This window comes from Microcaecilia unicolor, chromosome 6, assembly GCF_901765095.1.
Source record: "Microcaecilia unicolor chromosome 6, aMicUni1.1, whole genome shotgun sequence".
Taxonomy (NCBI): Eukaryota; Metazoa; Chordata; class Amphibia; order Gymnophiona; family Siphonopidae; genus Microcaecilia; species Microcaecilia unicolor.
Window position 1 is genome coordinate 41,802,649 of NC_044036.1, and position 16,683 is coordinate 41,819,331.

The 16,683-nt window shown below is 40.5% G+C and overlaps 1 protein-coding gene across 1 annotated transcript in view; it reads right to left on the minus strand.

Moving 5' to 3' along the window:
• Positions 1–6,678: 6,678 nt before the first annotated feature.
• The window catches only part of JAK1 (Janus kinase 1), a 212,802-nt gene continuing 202,797 nt past the window's right edge, over positions 6,679–16,683 (minus strand). The window contains exons 20-24 of the mRNA XM_030207520.1: positions 15,940–16,064; positions 13,592–13,764; positions 12,562–12,679; positions 8,236–8,346; positions 6,679–7,122 (exon numbers count right to left, since the gene is read on the minus strand). Coding sequence (XP_030063380.1) covers positions 7,021–7,122; positions 8,236–8,346; positions 12,562–12,679; positions 13,592–13,764; positions 15,940–16,064 — 629 coding nt within the window. The 3' untranslated portion in view covers positions 6,679–7,020. The remainder of the gene's footprint in view (positions 7,123–8,235; positions 8,347–12,561; positions 12,680–13,591; positions 13,765–15,939; positions 16,065–16,683) is intronic.

Sequence of the window (16,683 nt, forward strand, 5' to 3'; positions counted from 1 at the left end):
ACAAGCTAAAAAGAAGTAATTACAAAATATGAATCAAAAATACAGTATAATATGTTAATAATGAATTTGGTATTAGAAGCAGAAAGTGAGCCTGGTGGAAAAAAACGGCCAGAGGGTGAAGCTGACATTCAAATTGTAAAAAGATTTTGCAGGACTGCTTGCCCAAACCGGCCTGCCTGGAATGCTGTTCCAGATAGAAGTGAGCAGTGAAGGTGTGGACAGAAGACCATGTTGCCACCTTGCAAATTTATTCAATGGAGGCAGAGCAGAAATGGGCTACTGAAGCCACCATAACGTTTACACTGTCAGCGGTGACATGGCCAAGATGGATCAGTCCAGCCTGAGCATATATGTAAGTTATTTTATGTGTGTTTTTAATGTTAGCCGCTTAGTTGTTTATTAGGCAGGGTATAAGTGTTATAAATAAATAGGAGATACAGTCTGCCAGTCAAGCTAAGCCAGTATTGTTTGGTGATAGGAATTTCCAATCTGTTAGGATCAAAAGATATAAAAAGCTGACAGGATTTCCTATGCAGTTTAGTACGCTCCAGATAAAGGTACTACAGCACGCTTGCAGTCTAAGGTATGCAGTGCTGCTTCTTCAGGATGAGAGTGTGGCTTTGGGAAGAAGACAGGAAGTACAGCAGATTGACTTGGGTGGTCTGATAGGTTTGGTATGAATGAAACCATTCATGAATCTATATCCAGGGATGAAAAGAAACTGGCTTATTATCAACCCTAGAGTGGAAAGCGCTAATAGCACTCAAACGTACTCTGAGTTAGTTTTGAGGCCCGAATCAGAAAGATGGAGGAGGTACTCCATAAGAGAAGGGAGAGAGTGTAGGGTAGACTGCTCTGGCTGTACACCAGAAGGAAAATCATCTCCATCTGAAATGGTAACATTTCTGCGTAGGTGGTTTACTAGAGGCTAGGAGTATCCTAAAGACACTGGAAGATTTAAATCCATGTTGCAAAGAACAGGGGTTTGGATGCAGGAGGGACCCCTTGTACTGTGTTATCAAGGTTGGAAACGGATTAAACCTCAACAGTTCCTTGGATGATGAAGAGGGAACCAAATCTGACATGGCCAGTAGGGAGCAATTAGGATCATGGCCCCTTGGTCTTGATGCAGCTTCAGATGAGTTTTTCCAATGAGAGGCAGAGAGGGAAAGGCGTACAGAAGATCTGTTCCCCAATGAAGCAGGAAGACATCTACATGGTTGGAAGCATAGATTCTGGAATAGAAGTGGGGAAGCTTGTTGTTCTGAGGTCTATTGCTGGAGTTCCCCACTGCTGGAAGAGTTGACAAGCCACAAGCATGGTGAGGGTCCACTTGTGAAGCTAAAAGACTCTGCTCAATTTGTCTGCCACATCATTCTGCTTGCCTGCTAGGTAAATGGCTCTTATAGAGATGTTTTGAGAAGTTGCCAAGTCCATATCTGGTTTGCTTGTTGACAGAGGAGATAAGAAGCTGTTCCCCCTTGTTTGTTGAGGTAATACATTGCAACATCTTACTGAGGAGGTGGTCCTGTAAAGTTTTGAGGGCATTTCAGACTGCTCATAATGCTAGATTAATATGATGCCATTTCTCCTGTGGCGGCCAAGAACCATGTGTATGAAGGCCATTGAGATGAGAACACCAACTTACCTTGGAGGTGTCCGTGGTGATAACTTTGTGATGTGGAAGAGGCTAAAAAATAGGTTACCGGATGAGATTTTGTGGAACCATCCACCACTGTAGAGTGTGGTGCAGTTGTGGAATAACTCAAATACAGCTGAGAGTGGTCCCCGTGGCTTGAGAACACTGAGAGGACATTGACCACCGAGGTATTCTGAAGAGGAACCAAGCCAATAGTGTTACATGGACTGTTGAAGCCATGTGGCCGAGTAGATGGAGCATCTGACAAACAGAAACTTGGCTGAAACTGAAACTTTGACTGGAGGGTTGAAACTGTAAATTTGACTGGAGATATGTACTATATTGTCTACTCTTGGATGTGGGAGAAAGGCTCGACCCTGAACAGTGTCCAAGAGAGCCCCAATGAACTGCAAGGTCTGAACTGGTTGAAGATGTGATTTGGGGTCATTTATTACAAATCCGAGGAGCTCTAGGAGACGTATGGCAGAGTGAATTTTATTTATTTTTATTTATGCATTCTTGTAACCCTCTGTTATTCAAAAAAACAGATTTTGGTTCATAGTGGCTTACAATTTACATTTTTGTGAAGTTACAATCGTTTGTTACAGTTAGGATGTGGGAGAGACATCTGTAGCTTATGCAGTTAACTGTAGAATTTTTTTTTAAAGAGGTAGGTTTTCTGAATTGAAGATAGTTAGTGATGTTTCTTGTGGCTTTTGGTACCGAGTTCCACCATTTGGAAGCCAGGTACCTAAATCTTGCTGTGTAGATGGTTTTGTAGGTTATGTTTCTGCAGTTGGATAGGTGAAGTAGGTATCCTCTGGTTTCTGGGCTAGCATTTCTTGTGGACAGTTCTATCAAATATAGCATATAGTCGGGCGCCATTCCAAATAGTATCTTGTAAATGAGTAAGTAGGCACACCTTGATTGGCAGCCAGTGTAGTGTTGTGAGCAGTGGGGTGTTCTTTCATATTTCGACTTCTAAGTATAAGTCTTGCTGCTGTGTTTTGGAAGGTCTGTAGCAATTTTACTGTACTTTCCTTGCACCCTACGTAAGCTGCGTTGCAGTAGTCTAGTTGTGATAGTATTCTCAATTGTACCATTATCTGGAATGATTGTTTGGAAAAATAGTTTCTTATCCTTCTCCGTTTCCACAGTGTTCTGAAGCATTTTGACATTACTGCTGATATCTGATTGTCCAGTGTTAAGTGTTTGTCGAGAATGATTCCCAATATTTTTAATTTTGTTTCAATCTGAAATGCTTGTTGGTTGTTTGTGAAATTTTGGTGGGATGTGGGGTTGTGCGGGCTGGATAAAACCAGGAATTTGGTTTTCTCTCTGTTTAGTTTGAAAGTGGCTGCCCATTCTTCCATGAGAGGCCCAGTCTTTCTTTTTTTTTTTTACTCTGTCCAATATTTCAGTGATGCTGTTTTTGAAAGGTATGTAGATGGTAACATCATCTACATTTATGAATGGGTTGAGATCCATTAGTTCCAGTTTTTTGCCACGTGGTGCCATCATTACGTTGAACAGTACTGGTGATAGTGGGGAACCCTGTGGTAACCCACATTTAGAGATTCACGAGGCTGATGTCTGGTTAGGCATCATTATATGATGTAGGATCTGTACTGAACCATGTTACCACTGTTCCACCGATTCCTATGTTGAGCAGGCCCATTGGTGTTGTGTGGTCTACTAGGTAACACCCTTGATATATTGAATTGCAGTAGAAGTATATTGTGACCTTTGCTTATTAAGCTTCTGAACTTCGTTATCAGGGTGGTTATGACCGTCTCGGTGCTGTGTTGTGGTCTAAAACCTCATTGAGAGTTATGAAGGATTGATAATTGTGTCAAGTATTCCATTAGTTGCTATGCTGCAAGACCCTCCATTGTTTCAGTCAATAGTGGAATTGAAGCCACTGGTCTGTAGTCTGTGATGTCGCTGATCTTGCTGGTTGTATTTTTGGGGATGGGGGTCAGTACAATGTCACCTTTAGAATGGAAGTGTGCGCTGACTGTAGAGAGGCTGATGTGATCAACCAGTAATTGAGGTAGGGGAAGACATGTATGCCCCACCTGCACAGCATTGCAACTAACCTATCAGGCATTTTGTGAAAACATGAGGAGCTAAGGCCAAGCTGAATGGCAAGACTTTGTATTGATAATGCAGAGTCCCACAGTGGAAACACAGAAACTTCCTGTGAGCAGGAAGAATGGATATGTGGGTGTATGTCTCCTTTAGGCAGTTCTGAGATATTTGTTCAAAACCCAGAAGTTGAGAATTGGTCAAACTCCCCCCATCTTTTTTGGTATGAGAAAGTAATCAGGAGTAAAATCCTTAACCCCTCTCTGGCAGAAGAACTAGTTCTATTGCCTTTTGCCGGAGGAGGGTCGACAGCTCCTCCCGAAATACCATCATTTGGAGGGAGTTGAAATGAGACACTTTTGGTGGTGGTCAGGAGGCCGCCTTTCCCAATGCAGAGCATAACCATGCTGAATGACCCAAAGTACTCAATGGTCGGAGGATTTGAGGGACCACCTCTCTTGAAAGAAGATCAGCCTGCCTCCCACCAGTATGTTAACTGGCACGGACAACTGAATGGTGGAAATGTTCTTTAGTAAGGAGTCAAAAACTGGATTGCTATTTAGACTGAGAAAGGGCCCGTGACTTCTGCCCCCATTGCTGTCGTGGGTTTGGGCGCTGGAACGCAGTTCTCTGAGGAGGAGCAGTAGTAGTATAACGACATTTAGATGTGTAGGAAATAGAATGGTGAAATCCTCCTGAAAATCTTCTAGAAGCAGCAGCGGTAGAGGGCTGTGGCTTGGAGAGAGTTTTAATGGTAGCTGTATGTTTTTTAATCAGGTCGGCCACTTCCTTGACTGTCACCAAAAGTTATCTCCACGAGAAGGGAAATCTGCTTAATGTTCCTATACTGCACATTTGTGATCGGAAATTCTGAGCCAGGAAAGATGTTTCATTGCTACTCCTAAAAGTAGAAATACGAGAAAAGACGTCAAAGGAATTAAAGGCCTGTCTTGCTAGATATTTGAAACAATCTAGAAGTTTCCTGTCGATTTTAAGGAACTCGGTAGCCTTTACAGCAGGAAGGAAGCCTGCAAAGGAGACAGCACTCTAAGTAGATTGTGGAAAAAAGTTGAAAATATGTGGTTGGTTACGCAAAGAGGCTTGAAACATTCTCTGCCTGGAGGAGAACAGGCATGAGATCTCGCACTGCGTGAGTGCTTTAAATCAGATTTCACAACTAAGAATAATGGGGTAATTGTGTTTTGTTTTGTTTTTCAAACCCTGTGCACTTCTATATCCTGTACATTGTATCAACTTTCTTGGAGCAACTTGAACTGTTAGCAGATCTTCCCAGTTTTTGAAAAGAGCATCCTTCATAACTGTATGAAAGGGAACACTGATTCCCTCTCTAGGAGGACAGTCATAACCTAGAACATCAAAGAGCACTGAATGAGGTTCTTCGTCAGTCAAAATCAGGAAAGGATGTACTTTCTGGAGGAGACATGCCTTTCTGGTGTTAGAGAAGGTTCAGATGGAATGCCATAGGACTCCTCAGCTGAGAGGTCATGTGGATCTTGTTCTGACTCCCAGAAGAGGTCCAAGTCTGATTTTTCAAAGTACTCGTCTTGGAATAGTGTGTCGACTACAGTGTCTGCTCTGTGTGGAAGGCCGTCAAGGCAGGTGTCTCTCTGAACCAGGAGAGAGTTTCTCTGCCAATGTCGATGCATGTATCGGTCGGGTTTGTGCTGCCCCCAACAGTTGACACCAAGCTGGTGTGCAGGACCTCTGCGACTGTCTCTCTGATGTATCCTCAGTTAGGCTTCCTGTAGGGAAGGTGTTGGTACCAGCTGGGAAAGGAGTGTAGAGGCAACCTGAGTTATAGCCTGTCTAGGCGTGGGAGACCTCAAGGAACCTGAAAGCATAGGCGCCGACTCCTTGGATGCTTTGGGTGCTTGAGCACCCCCAATATTTGACCCACTGGAAGTTCCCAGCCAGCCCGACCTGCCCACCCCTCAACAGTCCTCCACCCTCGTCTTCCTGTGTGCCGCACAGAATTTAAAACTCATCTTACCATGTGGTCCCAGCGGCAGCAGTGAAAGGCAAGCAGGCTCGGCGCTTCAGCCTTCCCTCTTCTCTCAGCTCTAGTCACTGCTGCCACCAGGACCCCAAGGTAAGATGAGTTTTAAACTCTGGGTGGACCGCAGGAAGGCGAGGGCAGAGGACTGTTGTGGGAGAAGAGGTCAGGCTGGGGTTGGGACTGGCACTTGAGTCGGAGGAGTCGGGGGGCCTGGAACTCGGAGGAGGGGGGGCCCTGGAAATGCACCACCTGTATAAAAAAAAAAAAAAAAAAAGAATTTCAGCACCCCCAATCATTTTGAAAAGTTGGCTCCTATGCCTGAAGGTTGTCAGTGGGGAGTAATCAGTTGAAGAGAAGGAGAGTGGTCACCGTAGTACCCTCTTTGACATGGAGGGAAAAATGGCTGACACAAGGTGAAAAGGCTCAATGGTCCAGGGAGCTCGAGTAAATCTCTAAGCGAAAATGGTGATGCTGTTCAGTCAAAAAAAAAAAGGCCCAAAGGCTCCAAAGGCCAAAAAAGAATTTGAAAAAAATATATATATTTTACTGAAATTTAACAATGAAAAAAGAAAAATATGACAGGAAAAATATCCCAAAAAGGGAAGGCACCAAATAGAGAAAGTTTGACATGAAAACACAAGACTGCTGGTCCCGTGCTCAAGCATCAGGTGGGAAGAAACCCATGAATGTGTAGTACGGCACTGCCTCAAAGTTTCTGACTGCACTATGGCAATAGCCACATGGAGGTTTCATGGATGACGTCACCCACACGTGAGAATATTATGCTTGTATGTCTTCAGAGAACGCTGGACTACTCCGCTTCAGGTGTGTTTATATTGCAGTATACATTACTCACACTTTTTTTTTTAAACCTACTATATCTCCTTAATTCCAGAAGCGTGCTTTCTGTAACAAAACAAATGGTTTGGGTTTCTTTTTTTTTTTTTTGGGGGGGGGGGGGGTCTCATCAGACATTGCTAAGGACCAAATTTAACTCTAGGGCTGGTCCACTGCCACACCAGAGAGAGAGTTTAAAACTTAATCAGCATGTTGGGCTATTATAAGAGCATAATATCATTAATGCCCACTGTGGGCATTCTGAAACCTTTGACCTACTTGAAACCACCAATGACTGTTAAAGTCTTTCAATGCTATTAACATAAAAAAAAATCCACAGCAGCAAGTGAAGCACCAGAACATAACAGCTTCACTATTCTGCTTTTCACTGCATTCCACGGAACCAGGTAAAAGTACTGACAGTCTATAAAAACAGTATCTACAGTTTATTTATAAGGGCTTCAAATCGTGGAATAAGATTTTGGAAAGTGGTCCGGCTGCTCTGATTTTGTTCCCAACACTTTCTCATCAGCTGATAAACCTGTTAACATAAAATAGAACAAAAAATGTTTGATTACAATATATTCATAAAACTTCTCATTCTTATACTGTTTAAGTAAAGTTCAGTCATTCACAGTAAATGAGACTGTGCAAAAGCAGACAAAGCTCCTAAGAACAAGACTATACTATAGATCAGGGATATGTATTCATTAATGTGCAACCAAAATTGTTTTAATGCATGTTAACCTACTAATTAATGTGCATCAAGTTGATATGCATGCATTTCTTGCCATTCTACATGTTCGAAATGAAGGAAATCATCATGTACTGAACTGGACTTCTCCAGCCCAACAGGCAAAAGGACTTACACATTTTCCAACCCCCAGTGAATATGTAAGTATGCTCTCATAGGAGCCAGCTCTGTAGGTGCTGTGGGTGCTAGAGCACCCCCAATATTAAGTTAACTCCTTGACTCTGTTCTGTTGGATTTAGTATCCCCAATCATTTTGAAAACTGGTCTCCTATGAGTATGCTGACCAAGTATTTTCAAAGGCCCTATACGGACAGCGTCGATGAAAACCACTGTAGCCACTTCAGCACTATCTGTATAGTGCCTCAGCAAAGTAATGTCTAGTGGTGATATTCAGCTGCTTTTCATACAGCTATGTGGTTTATTTTAGGCTTGCTAAATTACTTATATATATGTATATCTATTTGAGGTCAGCACAGTACATGTGCATTCAGCACTGCTAACTGTACAGCGATGCCGCATATACATATTTTTTTTAATACTTCAGTTGTATACAGAAAAAAACAAACCACAAAACAAAAACATGCTGACAGCCCAGACTGGATACTCACCCATTAGTTATCTATTTCTAGTACTCATATACATATCCCCATTTTATCCTTCTTCACATCCCTTTTGTTACAAAATTCATTTAGCATCAGCTGTGCCCTAATGTTACCAGGTTCTTAAAGCATAGTGAAAATAGCAAATGAAAGGACTGCAGGCAATTAGATTCTCATCTATAGCCAAATGAAAGAAAATCAGCATCACACTGTGACTTGCCTTTCTAACCAAACTTTTAATGTGAAACAAATTCCTTAGCTACTTTACACACAACAGTTACTATTTTTTTGCATTCTGTACCTCATCTGGGCAATTTGCAGGACATGGTAAACGGTTTCCATCTTCTAGTACTCTTATCAGCCGTGTTACTGTCATCTGGCCTTGGGTTGGGCCAATCATTTTCAAAAACATCTGGTTAAAAAAAAAAACAGTACTTACAATTCTTATGCATAAAACTGTACAAAAATAAATCATTTTGGTGAGGGTAGGCACAAATTAAACACTTTGGGCCCTTTTACTAAAGGGTTGCTGTGTGGCAATGGCTTGCCACAAGGCAACCCTGAACTACTGCCAGCCCAATGCAGCCACCGGTGGTAGTTCTGCCTCGAGTGTGCGCCATTTCCGGTGCCATGGAAAATATTTCCGTAATTTCTAGCGAGGCACTAACCCAGGAGTAATTGGGCAGTGCTGGGTTACTGCGGGAGCCCTTACTGATCTCCCTGTATGGTAAGTGCTCCCTCCCCTCCTCCCCACATGATCCCAAGGTAAGAATAATCTTATCGCATGGCCATGTCTTTTTTTAGGGGAACTAATCATATCAGTGTGGTGTATTTGGGATATGGCATCACTGACCCTAGTGAAGGCCTATTCATAAGCTCACTTACAATGACCCATCTAGTGTAGTAACTTGACTTCTGGGGTCCAACTTCAAATCCTTCAGCTCTGGTAGCTTCTTTGGCTTCTGATTACACTACTAGCTGCCCATTGTTACTATCAGAAACAATAAGTTGGACCCCAGAAGTCAAGTTACTACACTAGACTGGGGTCATTGTTTTCCAAGCTTTATAAGTGAGCTTATGAATAGGCCTTCACTAGGGTCAGTGATGCCATATTCCAAATACATCACACTGATCTTAGTTCCCCTGAGGACGCCAATAATATATATTTTTTTTTATTCATTTATTTGTAATTAACAAGCATTACATCTTGTATTTAGAAACACAGAAAGGCAAAAAAATTATTGAGGAAAAAACAAAATACATTTTTATATTCTTCCTTAGACCACAAAACAATGGGGGAAGGGAGACGTGTCTAGTAAAGAAATAAAGAAATAACAGTCTTATATAATAAGAAATAATAAAGAAAATGGCCTGGCTCATTAATCCACCATAATAAAGATTAATCCGTTGTTAAATTATTACACTGGGGGTACATTGAGGACCCGCTTTTGTTCCAGGAAAGATTTTAACTGATCCGACTCAAAAAAAACATACTTTACATTTACAAGGATAGGATAGCAAAAAGGAGGCTCCAATTGCCCTTGTCTCCTCTCTTAACGCTAGGAATAACTTTCTCCTATCTTGAGTAGTTTTAGTTACGTCTGGATAAATCCAGACCCTGGATCCACAGAAAAGTTTCATTGAATTTTTAAAGTACATTTTTAGTATTGCGTTAAGATCTTGTTCAAAAACTAGTGATATCAATAAAGTCTGTCGATGTGAGACTGCTGAAAAAGACTGTTCCAGAAACGCCGAAAGATCTTGTGATTCCTGGTTATTCTCTTGTGGTTTAACTTGATTGCTTATCTGCTTCAATTCTCCCTCTTTATTTTTAGGCAAAGGAACATAGAAAATTTTATTAACTGGAGGAATATGAGAGGGGGAATATTGTAGATTTTCAATCAAGTATTTACGAAACAGTTCCATCGGACTCAAGCCAATTATGACAGGAAAACTTAGTATCCTTAGATTCAAACGCTTATTACAATTTTCAAGTTGTTCAATCTTTCTCAAAGTCATCAATTTGTCTTTAATCAAAACATTGTTAGTCAGTTTCAGCGTCGTTATTTCTGTTTGAATCAAATCTATTTTTGAAGTAGTGTCTACTTTAAAGTTATCCATAGCTTCAGTTAAGACTTCAACTTTACTTACAAGCATGGAAGTCTCTTTTACCGTGTTCGCTACAGTTTGAGTCAGTTCTTGAATAGCGGTCCAGATCGACTCCAGTGTAACCACCTGGGGAGCTTGCTGTTCCACAGTTGTTTTCTCGGTCCGCTTTGGGGTGGAGCCACCACTTGCAGATCCGCCGCCTTCGACTTCCAAAGCGGCTAGATCCGACATCCACTGCCGACTACGAGCTGGACAAGGTGGTTGATTAATATCCGGCGGGGACAAAAAGATCTCTGAGCCCAAGTGAGCCGTCGCTCCTTCGTCGGCGCTCACAGCGGGCAAACTCTCACCGGAGATAAACGTGGGTTTTGTTGTGAAGCGATCCAGCGTCGTCTGAACCTGCGATGAGGTAAGAACCAATGGCGGATGGCTCTTTACCACGGCTTTCCTCTTTGTATGAGGTATTTTTAGAAAAAAGAAACAGGTTTTTAGGTATAAGTCCAGAGAGCTCGAGCACACACACTCAAAGCTGAGCCGCCATCTTGGACACGCCCCCATCCAGCCATGGGAGGACGCCAATAATTTGGCGAAACATGGCCCATGTAGGGAGCTATGAACAATGGACACGGAGCGATAAAACTGCAGTTTTATAAGTCATGGAGAAGAAAGGTGATTCTGAAGATTTAAAAGTTTTGCACTGACCTGACTGGGGACTCAAACTATTCTTTGATTTTGATCATCTACAAGAACGCTAAGATGATGACTATCCCATCTCTTTTTCCCCCTACCCCACTCAAGCTAAGTAGCTTTTTCATTTTTTTCACTGAGATTGTTATAATTATTGAAGCTATATTAATAGAGAGTGGAGGAAGGGTGTGCGATGATGGTGGTGTGGTGATATTGTACTTCTCGAGTCTTCGGATCTTATGCAATACACCAAAAATACTGAGCACAATTTATTAATATACACATTTATTTTTATGATTTATAGATTTATTTGTTATAATTTTTTTAGTCATTGATCTATTTGGTTTCTATAACAGTATATAAGTGTAGAGTGATGCACTTAGGGTACAGAAATCCAAAAGAGAGATACTGAATAGGAGGGGAGAGATTAGCAAGCTTGACTCAGGAGAGAGACCTTGGGGTGTTGGTGTCTGAGGATCTAAAGGTGAAGAAACAATGCATGCAACGGCCGTGGCCAGAAGGATGCTAGGCTGCATAGAGAGGGGCATAACCAGTAGAAGAAAGGAGGTGTTGATGCCCCTCTACAAATCGTTGGTGAGGCCCCCCTTGTAGTATTGTGTTCAATTTTGGAGGCCATATCTTGCTAAAGATGTAAAAAGACTGGAAGCGGTGCAAAGAAAGGCTACAATAATGGTATGGGATATGTGTTGCAAACCGTACGAGGAGAGACTTGCTGACCTTAACATGTATACCTTAGAGGAAAGGAGAAACATGGGTGACATGATAGACGTTCAAATATTTGAAAGGTATTAATCCGCAAATGAACCTTTTTCGGAGATGGGAAGGCAGTAGAACTAGAGCACATGAATTGAGGTTGAAGGGGGACAAACTCAGGACTAATGTCTGGAAAGTATTTTTTCACGGAGAGGGTGGTACATTTGTGGAATGCCCTCCCGCGGGAGGTGGTGGAGATGAAAATGGTAATGGAATTCAAACATGCTTGGGATAAACACAAAGGAATCCTGTTTAGAAGGAATGGTTCCGCGGAACCTTAGCAGAGATTGGGTGGCAACGCTGTTAATTGGGAAACAAAATGGGAGCTGGGCAGACCTCTACGGGTATACCCTGATCGTGACTAAATAGATAGGGATGGGCTGGAGTGTAAATTTTAAGGGGCTTCGACGTTAGCTTCAGAACTTAATACAAGAACACTGCTGGGCAGACTTCTATGGTCTGTGCCCTGAGAAAGGCAAGGACAAATCAAACTTGGGTATACAAATAAAGTATCACATACCATGTAAATGAGTTTACCTTGTTGGGCACACTGGATGGACCGTATGCCGTCATTTACTATGTTACTATGTCATTTACTATAAGAATCAGGCAAATGGTAGCATGTGGGCTGAGGAACAGATTGAAAAGAAGGGCACAACAACCTTGGGGTACAACAAAAGCCAGGGGCAGGTGAGCAAGCTGACTAGACAGAGACTGAGAAGGATCTGTTGAGAAAAGAGGTAACTCATTTTAAGACCATGCCAGGCAGCCCAGAATCAATGAATCTTTGAATAAGATTATGGTCGACAAGATCAAATGCAGAGGATAGATTGAGTAAACTTGCTAGTATAATCCTGCCCCTGTCAAAGATGGAATTAAGCTGAAGTTAAGGTGCGTTCAATGCTGCTTAAAATAGTTCAGGTATTCAGACATAGCTTGCAGCCAGCTGCCATATTCTGCAAAAGAACTAAAGCAGCACTTGAAAGAAAAAAAATATATACATCTTGAGATATGAAAATAATTCTGTGAGGTTTATTTAAATGATAAATACAATTACCGCCACTGGACTGCAATCTGCATCACAGTAAGTGAGCAATTCGTATAAGGTGACGCCGAATGACCAGACATCAGAGGCGATGTAGAACTTACAATGAAGCAAACATTCTGGAGCATACCTAAAAGAACAAATCATCCGATTATCATTTTTGAAAGGCAGCCCTGCACAGAGAAGTAGTAACTTGGCAGAGTTGCAGTTGCTCACTCTGCCTTGAATGTCAGTTTAATAAAAATGATCATCTATCTGTAAACGGTAATATGATAATTTCTGCCTCACAATATTTTGGGTATTTTAATATTTAAATCACTTCATTTAACAAGAAACATTAGGGGCTAAATTTATGAAAGTGCAGTATCTACTGTAAGTCCTGTTTTATACAACGGAAGCTATCGACTATAAACCAGCTAATAGTGTAGTACACTTTGGTAAATTAGCCCAAACATATGGCACTGCACAAATCTGTGTCCCCAAAGTTTATGCCAGAAGAAAGAGGCACCTATGAAAGCACTCTATGGGTATGATTTATTTCTGGCTGTAGTTCAATGCAACAGTCAGGTCCGTGCAAGTGCACTAAATTGAGAGAGAGTGGAGTGAGAGAGAGTGAGAGTGAGAGAGAGAGTGAGAGAGTGCGAGATAGCGAGAGCGTGTGAAAGTGCACTGCAAAAATCTAAAAATCAGCTAGAACAGGACTTAAGTTTTATTCATGCCCTGTGCTTCCTGCTTTACCACAGAATTTTAAGATTCCGGGGCAAACTCTAAAACTGGGGCACTGAGTACACAGAACTCACTTTACCTCAGTGTGTCTTATTCCATGTTATCTTGTTTCAGCATCAGAGAAAAAAAAAATGCAATTTTTTTACACTTCATTTGTAGCTGAGTTTATAATCTGCTAACTATACAATACCCAGCTACACACCAGTAGCTTCAAACTACTCTAATTCATAAAAGGGACAATTCAATAAACAGTTCCTATGTTACTTATATGCATAATACTCATTATAGACTTAAATAGCTATCATTAGCAAATTACCAGAAGACAGGACTGTCTAGATCATCTTTAACAGTGTAATACTCCTTATCATTTTGAATAGTTTTGGTCAGGCCAAAATCTCCAATTTTCACCCTGTTCTCATTCTCAACAAGGACATTTCTTGATGCCAAATCTCGATGAACATACTGACAAGAACCCAAGTAATCCATTCCCTAATGAAACGAAGAAAAAAAAATGACAGTTTGCAATTCTCTTACTTGACATTCTGCATATTCAGCATTCCTCATGTGCATTACATCACACTGATAACTTTTCAAATTTAACTAAGAATCATTTGAAACCCAAGGCACCCTTTTCCAGCAGTGCTCCATCATCCCAATGAAGCCAAAAGTGTGATCCCACTGTGTCTACCTGATACACCTTTCTGACTGGTTCTGTGAAAGTTTTGTTTAATTTAATATTCCACTTTACTCTTGGAGACTTCAAGGTGTATTACAGAAAAAAAAATGACTACAGAAAATGTATCTCTCAATCCTAAAATACATAAAAATATAAAACAAGAATTGTAGTTAATAACTTAATTCAATATGAATTATTGAAACAACCATGTCTTCAAGGCAGGTCTAAATTTCTTAGCAGGAAGAAAAACTTCTCAATTCTGAAGGCAAGGCACTCCAGGCCTATGGACTGCATCCTGGGATAATTTTCTCTCTAGCTTTTTGTAGTTTAAAATGCTTAGCAATGGGCAAACAAATTAATTTATTCAGCTGAACATAATAGCTTTTTCTGTAGATATAGTGATATGTAAGTACAGTAGCAATACAAACTGAAGCCATCCCATACAATATTTTAAATATAAATAGGAACAATTTAAACAATTTGTGTCTTCACCAAGCATCAACGTAGTGTAACCAAAAAAAAGGAGTAGTTCTTTCAACTCTAGTTCCCTCCCCTCCCTTAATCTATGTAGCTGATACATTCTGTAAAATTTGCAGTCTTCGTAAATGTTTTTCTGGAAGTCCTAGTAAATTAATATTACAGTAGTTAAAAAGTAGAAAGGTAGTTATGTAGTATACACTCAGGGGAAAAAAATTACAAAGGAAAATAATTTTTACTAGTCCTGACCCTTGGGGTAGTACTTCGAGATTGCCACTACAAGTCTTAGCTGTCATTTTGAAAACTGAGCTGGCATAACAAGAGGGATCACTCCTGCCCATCCTACTTAGACCATCAGGACATCCTTAAGGTAGGCTTTGGGGAGGGGGGGAGAATGGGGGAATACTGTTAAGGAGTCTTCAAGAGAGGTTTTGTTCAGAAGGAATGCTCTTGGAATGGAGCTATGGAAGGGGGTGAGTGCTCTTAGGGACAGACTTTAGGGAAGAATCAGCAAAATTTACCCTCTTCCCCATATTTAGCCTACTATCCAGTTAGCTAACCAGGTCAAGTTAGACCATGACAGTTAAAGGGACAATTCAGCAGTGCTACCTGGACAGCAATGAAAAATGCTATTACTTGATCAGAATTTTTAATCGTATGATTTATCACACTTAAAACTTTTGATTGAACAACAGCTATAATTTTTAATTGTGCTTTTCTACTATACTTTAGCACTGCACCTTATGGATATCTCAACAGTCATACTTTATCGACAAGGCATTTCAAATAGACTGAGTCAAAGTACCCGTTTTACCTTGAGATTATAAAGGCGGCCCTTACACTGTAGAGGTAAATTTTATTTGAAATCCCTTTGTGCACTCTCAAAAGTTTAGTTACACACAGCAGAAACATGATGTGCGCCAGTGTTCGCCTCAGTGAATTATGGGATAAGGAGGAAAAAGGTTATAATGCAAAATGTCAAGTATCCTCAATGAGACCAATCTGGCAGCTCACCTCTCTCAGTCATAATTTATTTTATTTATTACATTTGTACCCCGCGCTTTCCCATACAATGCAGGTTCAATGCGGCTTACATAGTAATTCGAAATACAAATTCTAATAGTGAGAGAAATTAAACAGTAGTGAAACATGATAAAGTTGAAGCTTGATAATGTATGATTAGGATAAGGGAGGGTAGACAAGATATGATAGTATAGGTTGGGGGAAATAGGGTAAGGAGGAATATAGCAAAGGAGAGATGGAGAGATGGTTGGGATGAGTAGAGGGGGAATGGGGAGGTGGGGTAAGTAAAACCAATGAAGATGTCAGTATCATAGTCGGAACAGAATTGGGAGTGGTGGTTGATCAGGTTAGGTTGGGACATTAGAGTAGGCTTGCTTAAAGAAATTAGCTTTCAACATTTTTCTAAAGGGCAATTAAGATCTTATAAAGAATAAAATTAAAAGCATATTTTGAAAAAGTATTTGGTATGGCTATGTTTACAAACTCACCTTGCATATCTGTACTGCATATTTTAGTTGCTGTTTTAGGCTTATTTTGCTCTTATTCCGGGGAAGATATTCTTTTAGACTTCCAAGAGGAAGAAACTCCATGATCAGTTTAACCCCGCTACCACCTAAAATAAATATTTAGTTTATTAACAAAGGGATTACCCGCAAACATCACAGTATCTACAGTATGTAAAATAAAATTCTTGGCTAGAAGTAGAATGAAGGAATCTATTTCTGATGTTTGATGATAAAACAAAGGAATATCAGCTGGAAATCCAGATAGGATCTGTACGTTTATATTTAGGTTTATTACAATCATTTCATATAGCGCTTATCTTGTTCAGGTTTAAGTGGTTTACGAAAGGATAAAATCAATTTTAAAAAGGAAAGGAAAAATCATAAACTTGACAGTACAGAAAATCGGTCATACAGAGGCACTTAACTATGCCAAATCTATTGATGATTGTTTTCTTATGCAGATAATATTTTAATATTGGTTTCTGTCTGTGCTACCCTGCAAGAAATGTCTGTAAACAGTTCTCATGATATGGATAAAATTCAAATATGGGCTGTCGAACATATGCTTCAATTGAATCAGAGTAAAATGAAAGCTTTATGGTTTTCTAATTTTTTAACAGATATTCTTTTTTATTTAACATTATCTAATGGTATAGTTTTACATTTGGAAAAAGAATCTAAGGCCCTGGGAGTCATCTTAGATTATTCGTTAAGCTCTAATGCCCA